General features: G+C 41.9%; 2 protein-coding genes across 5 annotated transcripts in view; one reads left to right on the forward strand and one right to left on the reverse strand.

Moving 5' to 3' along the window:
• Window positions 1-813, forward strand: part of LOC131343742 (adhesive plaque matrix protein-like) — a 3,288-nt gene extending 2,475 nt beyond the window's left edge. The window contains exon 2 of the mRNA XM_058375662.1: window positions 1-813. This exon is cut by the window's left edge and continues 1,556 nt beyond it. Coding sequence (XP_058231645.1) covers window positions 1-813 — 813 coding nt within the window.
• Window positions 1-3,733, reverse strand: part of kat6a (K(lysine) acetyltransferase 6A) — a 35,046-nt gene extending 31,313 nt beyond the window's left edge. For 3 of the 4 annotated variants that reach the window (XM_058374720.1, XM_058374719.1, XM_058374717.1), the window contains exon 1: window positions 3,578-3,733. The gene's annotated coding sequence lies outside the window, so the exon portion shown is untranslated. Of the gene's footprint in view, window positions 1-2,635; window positions 2,775-3,577 lie in introns of those variants that run through there. The other variant, XM_058374718.1, reaches the window with a different exon arrangement.
• Window positions 3,734-12,752: the final 9,019 nt, after the last annotated feature.

The following is a 12,752-nucleotide window of genomic DNA, read 5'->3' on the forward strand; positions in this document are numbered from 1 at the left end:
CCTACACGCCTGCAGATCCCCCTACATCCCCCTACACGCCTGCAGATCCCCCTACATCCCCCTACACGCCTGCAGATCCCCCTACATCCCCCTACACGCCTGCAGATCCCCCTACATCCCCCTACACGCCTGCAGATCCCCCTACATCCCCCTACACGCCTGCAGATCCCCCTACATCCCCCTACACGCCTGCAGATCCCCCTACATCCCCCTACACGCCTGCAGATCCCCCTACATCCCCCTACACGCCTGCAGATCCCCCTACATCCCCCTACACCCCTGCAGATCCCCCTACATCCCCCTACACGCCTGCCCATCCCCCTACATCCCCCTACACCCCTGCAGATCCCCCTACATCCCCCTACACGCCTGCAGATCCCCCTACACGCCTGCAGATCCCCCTACATCCCTCTACACGCCTGCAGATCCCCCTACATCCCTCTACACGCCTGCAGATCCCCCTACATCCCTCTACACGCCTGCAGATCCCCCTACATCCCTCTACACACCTACAGATCCCCCTACCTCCCTCTACACGCCCGCAGCTCCCCCTACACCCCTCTACACGCCTGCAGATCCCCCTACATCCCTCTACACGCCTGCAGATCCCCCTACATCCCTCTACACGCCTGCAGATCCCCCTACATCCCTCTACACGCCTGCAGATCCCCATACATCCCTCTATATGCCTTTATTTCTGTATACGTCCGTAAATCCCTGTACACCCCTCTATACGCCTATATATTTCCGTATACGCCTGTACATCACGCTATACACCTGCACATCCACATGCATCCCTCTATACGCCTGTAGATGCCCATACATCCCTCTATATGCCTGCACATCCCCGTACATCCCTCTACACACCTGTATATCCCTCTATATGCCCGTGTATCCTCTTACGTACCTCTGCACACCTGTACATCCATCTATACGCCTTTATTTCTGTATACGCCTGTAAATCCCCGGACATCCCTCTATACACCTGTACATCCCTGTAGATCACTGGACACTTTGATATATACCTGTACAAAATCTGAACATTTACTTGAGGGGTCAAAAAAAAGCCATGACATATCCTTTACATAAACACTTTGCAGCAGGACAGTCACAGTGTCAAATAATCCTGATGGACCAGAAAAAGAACCGAATGACCCTCAATAAATCTCTGCTTCGTGTTCAGATGCTGAATACTTTCAATAGTTTCTTCTACGTTCTGATCAGATTGCTGAATAATAATCATTTTTTTAATCCATTTACCATCATCGTACCCCAATTACCACCATTACACGACGTTTATTAACACAGTTCATCTTTTATCACCCCTCTAACTGGTTATAAAGCTTCTATTACAATCTAATTCAGGTTCACTGAAGCTGTTCATCCGTCTTTAGAAAAACATCAAACAAAACTGAGGAGCCATACAGGAAATATTCCAGTCGATTTGGTCAGAAACCGAGCTTTTACGCAAGGAATCGACATCATAGAACGTAAAGAAATCAACCTCAGACACCGGAGACTCCTTCTTTAAACCTTAAACAAACCTCTTCTTACAGAAACCGTCACAGTATCAACGAATAAACATGTTTCAAAAGATCAGAGATTGTCCACCATGTTCATGACCTGCTGTCAGATTAATAAGCGTCCTTAACGGCTTTACACTGAATATATGAACGTCTTAGAGCGAATTTTAAGCCTCAAAGCACCAGGAAGACGTGTCAAAAAGCTGAATATTGGCTTTAACCTCCAAAGTTTGTGTCTTTACATCATAGAGCTGCATCTCAAAGCATGGACTCTGAAACCAAAACAACAACCTGAACAGTGTTCAGACTAATCTGGACACAATACAACCAGAACATTTCCTTTAAAAAAATATATTTCATTCACTAATGCACTGATTTACAAACTAAATTTGGTTTTGTTTTTAGATTTGTTTTTAGCTCGTGTACGTGCAACTACATCCCAGTTACAGACCTAAAACCTAATTTTATCTTTTTTAAACATATAACTTTAAACGAAAAAATCACAAAGTCTTCATTTCATCTTTTAAAAAAAGGAACCAAAAACGTAAACAAGGAGTCGTAAACAAATTGTTTAGCCATGAGGCTAGGATAGCAGAAGGAATAACTGCTCATACACGCTTGAATAAATGCCTTATATTTTAGATATACATGTCTAAAAGTGGTGTTTAAACAGTTCAACAAACCTTAAACTGAAGAATTTTAGGGTTATAACGATAGTTTACGGAAAACTACTTTTTCTTTCTGCGCTAGCTTAAGCTAGCTGCATGTTTTGCTAGCAAACTGTTTACATTCGCGTGCCTTTCAGAAACGAGGCGAAACCACCAGCAGATCGCGCGAAAAATAAACACAAAATACACAATCCGCTCAAATACACAACAACCGCGAATCTTTTTTGTTGTTATTGTTCAATAAAATTAAATCACACGGACTGTTATTGATGTCTGTTGTGTGTGTGTGTGTTTTTCCCCCATTCCTACCCGTTGTAGCGAGGCTAGGCTAACTCACTCCGCTAAAGATCTCCCACTGTGAAATCCGCGGCCTGGGAAAGCTAGACAATACAAAAGCCGAGAGCAAAGCGAGATATTATCGTTATTTCTTCTCGTACGACTTACATTTTAACCAGAACGCGGTGATTAGGGTTTAAGGAAGCAAACACACACGCAAACCGCGGCGTCGTGTGAAGCCGAGGGGTCTCTCCTCAGAACACTGTGCGGACTTGACGCAAAGCGCGGCCGCATCCTCCCATTTTCCTACTTCCTTCCCCCGCTCTCCCCCTCCCTCCCTCCCGCAGAGCGCCTGCCGATGGCGCGGTGGTGGGAAAACGGAAACCGTTTCATCAGAACCGACTTTTATTTTTATTTCCCAAATATATTCATTGTTTACGTGTGTGTGTGTGTGTGTGTGTGTGAACCAGCAGTGATAATGCACTTCATTGTATTGACCGTTAACACATTTCTGTCCTTGTTGTGTTGTCCGTGGCTGTTGTTTTTTTTTTCTTTAACAGCATGGCTTTGTCTTGAGATGAAGGCTAAGCTAAGTGCTGGATGTTCTAACGATTTTAAACAAATATTTGCGATAAAAAATGACAATTCAAAGTTATATAGTAACGGTCAGTGTATTCCAGTTACGGGCCTCAGACTCATCCTCCTTCCTTCCCTCCTTCCTTCACCAGCCCCTGGTTATACCCCCTCCCCACTGCGCGCGAGATCTCCATCCATCCCTCCCTCGCTCGCGCTCTCTCTCTCTCTCTCTCTCTCTCTCTGTGTGTGTCTCTGTCTGTTCCCTGAAAGACAGCGTGCGCGCGGAGTCCAGTTACGGCTTCTAAAAAGCGGACTGGAATGGAGCCCCCTCCTCTCCTCTCCTCTCCTCTCCTCTCTGCTCACACACACAGGCACGCGCGCTCGTTCTCGCGCGCGCGCGCGCGCACACATACACACACATACACATACATACACACTCCTTCCGCCATTAAAAAAAAAAAAAACAAAACAGCGTTTTTTTTAAAAAAAAAAAAAAACAACCAACCAGAACCCAATCAACCCGCCGCGACTCACCGGAATCTGGGATCGAGCCGCCGAGAAGGACGTGATGAGAAGCACGGGAGACGCGCGCGACGACAACGACGAGCCTGTAAGCGCAGGCGGAGAGAGCGGTGGCTCGAGAGCTGCCGCCATCTTTGAGTGAAACAGGAGCCGCTGCGCTCGCTCGCGAGGGGGAGGGGCGGAGGCTCGGGGACCGTCTGAATGTTTACACACTCTCACCGCAGCGACGAAAAACACCCCCTAAATGCAGACACGAACACGAGATCGGTCCCTAATATTTTGTGTTAAATTCCAAAATAAATCAAATCGGACAAGGTTACAGACATGTTTACACCAGGATTTAATTTGTGTGTGCGTGTTTAACCTTTCAAAAGCCGTACTCAATGGCAATGGAGCTGCGCTTAGGGACCGTCGTTATTTTCCCAGTTGCTGCTGTCAACGTAAAAAAAAAAAATCAATACAAATTAAAAGAGCAAAATTGGTGTTTAAGAGTGACTCTCCCAGTCCAGATTCATCCCACTTTGCTGTTATAATAAGCTCCATTCTTGTGAAAAGGCTTGTCACTAGATCTTTGAGTGTGTCTGTAAGGATTTGTGTTCATTCACATATTCTACAAGAGCATTAGAGTGAGACTGGATGCTGATGTTGGGACGTTGATGTTGAGGAGACTCCAGGTCCAGTTCATCTCAACAGTGTTCAGTGGTGTTGAGTCAGAGTGCAGGACTCTCCAGTTCACCTCCACACTATGTCTTCACAGAGCTGCTGTTCAGACGACACATGAGGGATTTGATCTTACCGCAGGTTTTCCAGCGTGACAGACCAAATGTCGATAAAATAATTTGTACTGAAGAATTATGTATTAAATTAGAACAACATATATTCATAATATTGTTCTTCTTATTATAGATTTCCAGATTACAAGGAAAAATGTGAATTTTTTTGAAGGATTCATCCTGTAGTCCTTCAGTCCAGTGATTTGCCCCAGAAACAAACCAAGATGAGCAAAAACATCTAGCAGCAAGTTAATGGCAAGTCTTGGTGGTTATTGAAGCTTCCTGTATTTTATTCATCTTCCAAAGCATGCACAGTGTGTTGAAAAGATGGTTAGAGTTTCTAAGTCTAGGCTTGCAATTTAGTGCACTGCTAATAAGTGTGTGTGTGTGTGTGTGTGTGTGTATGAAACTGCAAACATACAGTATTATTTCACTTCCTAGTGTTAAACATCAGTCTTTAAACCAAAGAAGTAAAATATAGACATATAAAACAGCAGGAGGCTAGAACCCTGGTTCTCATAGTGAAGCTCGTTATTCTTGGTGGCGTGTAGTTCAACTAGATGTAAAGATGATTATTTACTCATCACTTTGAAATAAAACCCAAAATTTCCCTCAATTTTAAAAGAAGACGAAGAAATAATGTTTTATGTTCATCTATATGAAATTAAAAAAATGTTAATATGATGCTGTTAATATGATATGATACACATAGTTTTAAATCTATATTCATCTGGACGAGTGGAAAGGTCAGGAATAAATCGCTCTATTAGCTGGAATAGATTGACTTCAATTCGCTTCTAAAGTTAAAGCAGATTCATTTAATTTAATCCTTCAAATTTCATTTATTTGGGAAAGCAAAACTGCCTCTTTAGACGTGTCACAGGGACATTAAGTGTGTGAGAGGATATTTAAAAATCGTGTGTGTGTGTGTGTGTTTTACACAGGATGAGCTAATATAACATATTGGTTTTCTAAAAAAAAAAAGAAGGGAGAGAGAGAGAGAAAGTAAGAAAAAAATAAATAAATTCACACACACACACACACACACACACACACACAAATCAAAGTCAGTACAGCTGCCAGGGTCAAAGATTTTATTAGCCAACAATAAACCACTCCATAAACAATGATGACACCTTCAATACTATGAGAGAGAGAGAGAGAGAGAGAGATAGAAGAGAGAAAGTATGAAATAGAGAAAAAGTGAGGGAGAGAGAGAGACACAGAGAGATAGAAAAGAGAAAGGGTGAGAGAGAGATAGAAGAGAGAAAGTATGAAATAGAGAAAAAGTGAGGGAGAGAGAGAGACACAGAGAGATAGAAAAGAGAAAGGGTGAGAGAGAGATAGAAGAGAGAAAGTGGGGGAGAGTGAAAGAGAGAGAGAAAAAGTAAGGGGGGGGGAGAAACAGATCTACTTAAACCTCTGATTTCATGACTCATCTTCAGCAGTTCAGGAGAATTGATGTACTAATCCCTTGAATCAGTTTATTCCTCAGTAATCCACACTGCCACTCAACTCTCATGTAAATGACTTGTGCGCTACTCTCTGACTCTCAGGCTGGGATTATTATTGTTTTAATGTTAATAATCGTCGGGTCAGTTAGTGAGGGTCAATTTTACACGCACTTCAGCTGCGCTACTAATTTATATTCTTTAAAAAAAACACACACACCAATTTGCCCAAGTTAATTAGCTTTATGACTGATCCCACATTAATTCAAGTAGGATTTATGTTAGTGTTGTGAGTTTGTTTAAAACACGCAGAATAATAAAATGACGCTGTTTTATTCACGCTTACTTTGTTAGTCCTGCAATTAAATTAAATTCAATCACTTTATACACACACACACACACACACACAGTTTCTCATTGCTAATTGGCTCACATTCTGACCATGAGAATGGGTTCAGATTGTAATTTAGAGTCACCTGGCTGGGCAATACCATGACAAAGGAGCAGATTCACCCAAAGCAAGGCTCAGCCATTATACTCGGGCTGTGCTGACCTTTAGCCAAGTCCCTAAATGCATGAATCTTGACTGCATGATTTCCCGTTACTAAGGGATTCCCCATTCCTCATTCCTCTTCTCCAAAATTCTCATTATTTTGAAGAAGTTGTGGTTCAGGTGGTTAAGTCCCTGGATTGTTCATAAGAAGATCAGAGTTCAAGCCCTGGCACTGCTGGACAAGCAAGCAAGGTCCTCAACCCCTCTCTGCTCCAGGGGTGCTGTATTTATTTGTATAGCTTTACAGAGGTCTAGGAACATATGATAAATGATAAAGTTTTGAAATCTCTAATGAGAAGTCTGAGGTAGTGAGGAAAAACTCCCTGAGATGATCTGAGGAAGAAGGAAACTTGAGAGAAACCAGGCCCAGAAGGGAACCTCATCTTCATTTGGGTGACACTGGACAGTTGTTGTTCTTTCGGCTGCTCCATGTTCGGGTTCACCTGTTTTTGTACAGGCTGTTACGCCGGATCCCCTTCCTGACGCAACCTTCCCATTTTATCTTGGCTTGGGACCAGCACTGAGAGTCAGCGGTTGGGTTAGCTCCCTGCCCGGGAATCGCAGCAGTGAGAGGACCCTGCCACTGGACCACCAGGAGACCCTGGACAGTCTTCTTCTTCTTCTTTCGGCTTTTCCCTTCAGGGGTCTCCACAGCGAATCATCTCTCTCCACCTATCCCTATCCTCATTTATTACATCCATATACCTCCTCTTTGTCCTTCCTCTTTGCCTCCTGCCTGGCAGCTCCATGTCCATGTCTCCATTCTCCTACCAATATATGGGTGACACTGTACAGTAAATAATGTAAATGTTTGATAATGTATCATAGCTCTGAGGTGGGATATACGGAGAAAAGAATTCCTCAATGCTGTAATGTATGTGTGGTGATGATAAAGACCGCCTGGGAAAGTTTTCTATCAAAATCCATTAGGCAAGTTGTAAAATAATTCAGGAAGAATAACTCATCAAAAACAGGGTGGTGTGATGAAGAGGAGGATGAAGACTCACTTCTTGATTATGCCACCTTCATGACATCATGCTTTTTGTCTGTTTATAGCTAAATCTGTGAAACAGTTACTTCCTGTTGTCACTTATGTTACAGCAGCTATAAATGGTCCTTCCCTCACCAGTCTCTCTATTACTGAAAAACTCTGAGAAGTTTAAAGAACTCCTCTGTCCTGAAGAAACGTTCCAGCTTTATCAGTCTCTCCAGGATTTCACGATTTAGCAACTGCAGACATGAAAGCAAAACTCTGTGACATTCCGAGGATCTTCGAGAGATTTCAGAGAAAATGAGCGCAGATTTTCCGCACGTTCGTTCCGAGACATCATCAAAACATGCATTCAGCCAAAGCCCTGTTCCATTCACGTGTGTGAGACACGTGTAGATTTTGAAAGCGCAATCACAGTCACCAAAAATCTCCTGAAATCCTGGAGGCACTGATTTACAAAGCACTGACACTGGAGACTCCTTCCATAAAGAGTTAAAGAAATGTTTCATTTCCAAAGAAAACCTTCATACAAGTCCCTGTGAAGGATCTGTTGCTATAGAAACCATGACGCCTTACAACAAGCGCTTGAAATGTAAAGATTTTGGCATAGAAGAATTCCGTCAAACGCAGAACAGAAATAATTCTCCAGCCTCGGGTCAGGACTCGGGTCAAATATTTTCTCCAGGATATTTTGATAAGAATTAGAGCAGAGACGCGAGCCGTAGATAATAATCCCTGTTTAGTGGATTGAATTATCTGAAGCTGCGAGCGGCTCTAATCTGATTAGCGGCTCAGTCCTCAGAGAGAGAGAGAGAGAGAGAGAGAGAGACCTAACCGGCGGCGTTAAGTGATTACCATCATTACAGCGTTCCCATGGCGTTACAATTACACAAACAATGACAACACAGTCACATGATCACTCCGGAGTGTGAGTGTTGTTTCCAAACCACAACGGACCGACGCGACTAAAAGCCATCATTAAAAATTACAACTTAAACGTGTCACCTTTAAACAATACAATCATGATATCCTCAGGGAAAATGTTTTTTGCTTTCTTTTCCATTCAATTTCTTTTACTGCAATAATGTCCTGATTTATCAGGACCATAAAAATGTGAAAAATATACATAGAGTATATTTATTTATATATATTTATTTATATTTATGATAATAAACTGATCAGATTATACGTAATACACACACATTAGTGATACACATCACTTTACATACAGTTGTGCTCATACCTTTGGTATTTTTATAGTGTTTTTGAGTTTTCTTCTGTGATGAATGAGTTTTATAACATTTTCATGTTTTTAATATTTGACAAACAACTAAAGAAATAACAATATGTGATATTTCAAGAAATATGACATTTCATGGGTTTTTATTGACAAATATTAAAAAATCACCATGTTCAGAATTATTCATAGCCTTTATATTACAGTGTTTCACTAATCAATAGAAAAGCCTTGGTTCTTAATGACAGCCTGCAAACGTTTCTTGTAGTTTTCCACAAGATTTCTACAGGTCTGCTGCAGAATGTTTCCCCACTCTTCCTTCACAAAAGCCTCCAGTTGTTGGAGATTGGAAGGCTTCCTAGCCCTGACCTGGATCTTCAACTCTCTCCACAAATTCTCAATCGGGTTCAGGTCAGGGCTCTGACTTGGCCACTCCAGAACATTTATGTTGTTGTCCCTGACCACTGGTGCCATATGCTTCGGGTCATTATCCTGCTGTTAGGTCAGATTCTCTGGCAGGTTAAGATTGTATGCTGACGCCACCAGGTTTTCATCAAGAATCTTGACATAGTCCTCCTTTTTCATGATACCATCTATCTTAACAAGGTTACCTGTACCACTGGCAGAGAAGCATCCCCATAGCATGATGTTACCACTGCCGTGCTTGACCGTTGGGATGGTATTCTTAGGATTGAAGGCTTCTCCTTTCTTACGCAAAACATATGCAACATCCATATGTCCGAAGAGCTCCAGTTTAGTCTCATCAGACCAGAGGATGGATGACCAGACGTTTGGATATCTATCTAGGTGACCCCTGACAAAGGCCAGACACGCATCCTGGTGTCACTGGGTAAGGAATGGTGCCTTTCTGGGGTGATGTCCATGGAGACCACCTCGATGCAGAATTGGCTGAACGGTGGATCTTGATACCGTCTCCCCTGCTTGGTTGAGGGTGTCTATTAGAGCTTTGGTGGTGATACGGTGGGTTGTTGTTTGCATAGCAGCAGATCCTTCTAGTGACTCTAGAGGATACTTTGCATTTCCTGCCACGCCCATCCAGGTTTTTGACAGTGTTGAACATCTTGAACTTCTTGATGATGCTCTGTACGGTTGATACCAGGACATCCAGTTCTTTCGAAAGTGCCTTGTAGCCTTTGCCTCCACTATGGGCATTGACAACACGCATCCGAAGATCATGACATGAGTTCTTTCTTCTTGGCCATGGTGACAGTGACTGAGAATAATGCAAGCTTTGCCCCCTTAATTATACTTTACAGAGCAGGTGTTACCATTTAACATTATTAGGCCTTAATTGATTACACCTAAATTGATTAAATTGATTATAGTCACTGGAGTGTGAAACCATGTGCACTTTCACAAAAGAAGGAATTTTATCTGAGATTGGGAATAGGGTATGATTATTTTTTTTCAAAAGAGAATCTCTGGCCATATCTATTGGTATACAAATTAAGTTTAACACATGTGGGATTGTGTAGAGCAACTAATATATTAAAGTAGTTTTAATAAATGAAAAAAATTAAAGGGGTATGAATAATTTTGAGCACAACTGTATGTCACACTTATATCTACACCGATCAGCCATAACATTATGACCACCTGTCTAATATTTTCTTGGTCCCCTTTTTGCTGCCAAAACAGCGCTGACCTGCCGAGGCATGGACTCCACTAGATCCCTGAAGGTGTGCAGATCCTTTAAGTCCTGTAAGTTGTGAGGTGGGGTCTCCATGGATCAGACTTGTTTGTCCAGTACCTCCCACAGATGCTGGATTGGATTGAGATCTGGGGAATTTGGAGGCTGAGTCAACACCTCAAACTGGTTGTTGTGGTCATCAATCCATTCCTGAACTATTTATGCTTTGTGGCATGGTGCATTATCCTGCTGAAAGAGGCCACAGCCATCAGGGAATACCGTTTGGGTGTAGATGGTCTGCAACAATGCTTAGGTAGGTGGTACGTGTTAAAGTAACATCCACATGGATGCAGGACCCAAGGTTTCCCAGCAGAACATTGACCAAAGCATGACACTGCCTCCGCCAGCTCGCCTTCTTCCCATAGTGCATCCTGGTGCCATGTGTTCCCCAGGTAAGAGACGCAGACGCACCCAGCCGTCCACGTGATGTAAAAGAAAACGTGATTCATCAGACCAGGCCACCTTCTTCTTCCATTGCTCTGTGGTCCAGTTCTGATGTTCATGTGCCCATTGTTTATCTTTCGGTGGTGCACAGGGGTCAGCACCAATACACAATAAACTGCCATGCACTGTGTATTCTGACCCCTTTCTATCAGAACCAGCATTAACTTCAGCAGTTTGAGCAACAGTAGCTCGTCTGTTGGATCGGATCACACGGGCCAGCCTTCGCTCCACACGTGTATCATTGAGGCTTGACCACCCATGACCCTGTCACCGGTTCACCACTGTTCCTTCCTTGGATCACTTTTGATAGATACTGACCCCTGCAGACCGGGAACACCCCACAAGAGCTGCAGTTTTGGAGATGCTCTGATCCAGTGGTCTAGACATCACAATTTGGCCCTTCGTCAAACTCGCTCAAATCCTTACGCTTGTCCATTTCTCCTGCTTCTAACATCAACTTTGAGGACAAAATGTTGACTTGCTGCCTAATATATCCCACCCACTAACAGGTGCCATGATGAGGAGATCATCAGTCTTATTCACTTCACCTCTCACTGCTCACAATGATATGCCAGATCAGTGTATATCCTGTCCACATCTCACTGTACATTTTACTATCACTATCCTGCTTATTCTATTTTTGTTCTATTTTTATTTATATATTTTGTATAACAATAGTCTATTTTATATTATATTTTGTATTATATTCTTATATTCATTTTATACTTATTTATTTGAGATTATTTTTTTCTTCTAGTGTATTTTCTCATATTTTATATTCTAGTTGTACATTTTTATTTCCTTCACAGGACAGTCGTAAAAAAATAAACATTTCACTCCATGTACTGTGTATGATTTTTTTCAAAAATTCATTTTTAAAAAATGTTTCTGAAGTATCGCTCTTTTTTTAAATTTTATGTTATAATTTCACACTGGTTTCTTATTAACAGGGGTGTGTTCATCCATTGTGCTTAAAAATAATATAATAATTCATAGAAATATATTTATAATTATTGCTATCGTTAATAATATATATATATATAATGCATAGCACAGCATGCATTAATTTATTTAATAATATAAACAATAAAATAGTTAAAGAACGAAAGAAAGAAATCTAAAAATACCTTCAGTGTTTACTGTTGTAAGTCAGGGGACGTCTGCTGAACATCAGAGTGTTTTACTAAGACTCTCTCTCTCTCTCACACACACACACACACACACACTAACTGAAGAATGTGTGTAGTGTTGGGCAACATGAGGGAACTTGACTCATAAAGCATGAAGAATGTGTGTGTGGTTATGCAGAGCAGAGCGTAGTGTGTGTCACCAGATACATTATATAAGAGACTAAAACCCAACAGGAAACAAAACAATTACATATATGTGTGTGTATGTGTGTGTGTGTGTGTAAGTGTAATGTGAATAAGGATAGAATTGTTATGAATTTTTATTGTAATGTACTGAGCAGATGGAACATCAGCCACAGAAATGGCAGTGTGTGTGTGTGTGTGTCATGGTGTATGTGGTGGAAATTAATTGTTATATATTGCCACAATGATCATTAACTGCCAATGTTATTTAACTCTTATTTTTATTAATTGTGGCATTTATCATTAGGTTTTTCTTCTTTTGTTCTTTGATTGAAAGAAAGAAAGAAAGAAAGAAAGAAAGAAAGAAGAGAGGGAAGGAGAAAGAAAGAAAGAAAGAAAGAAAGAAAGAAAGAAAGAAAGCTAATTGACAGAAAAACTAAAGAAAAAAGAATGACAGAAATACAAAAGGTGGAAAAAGGGAGTGGAAAGAGGAAGAAAGAGAGAGAGAGAGAGAGAGGGAGAGGGAGAGAGAGAGAGGTTGTGTTTTGAGGGAGGAGTTACATCACAGCCGTTGTGTCCATCAGGGACGTCCATAAAACCGGCCATTACTGCTTTTGTCCATGTGAACTAGAGAGCATCCTGCTGGGGCTGGCACTCAGCCAAAGTCCCGAACCCAACCCTATACACACACACACACACACCACTCCCTTCCTG

This window comes from Hemibagrus wyckioides, linkage group LG22, assembly GCF_019097595.1.
Source record: "Hemibagrus wyckioides isolate EC202008001 linkage group LG22, SWU_Hwy_1.0, whole genome shotgun sequence".
NCBI classification, from domain to species: domain Eukaryota; kingdom Metazoa; phylum Chordata; class Actinopteri; order Siluriformes; family Bagridae; genus Hemibagrus; species Hemibagrus wyckioides.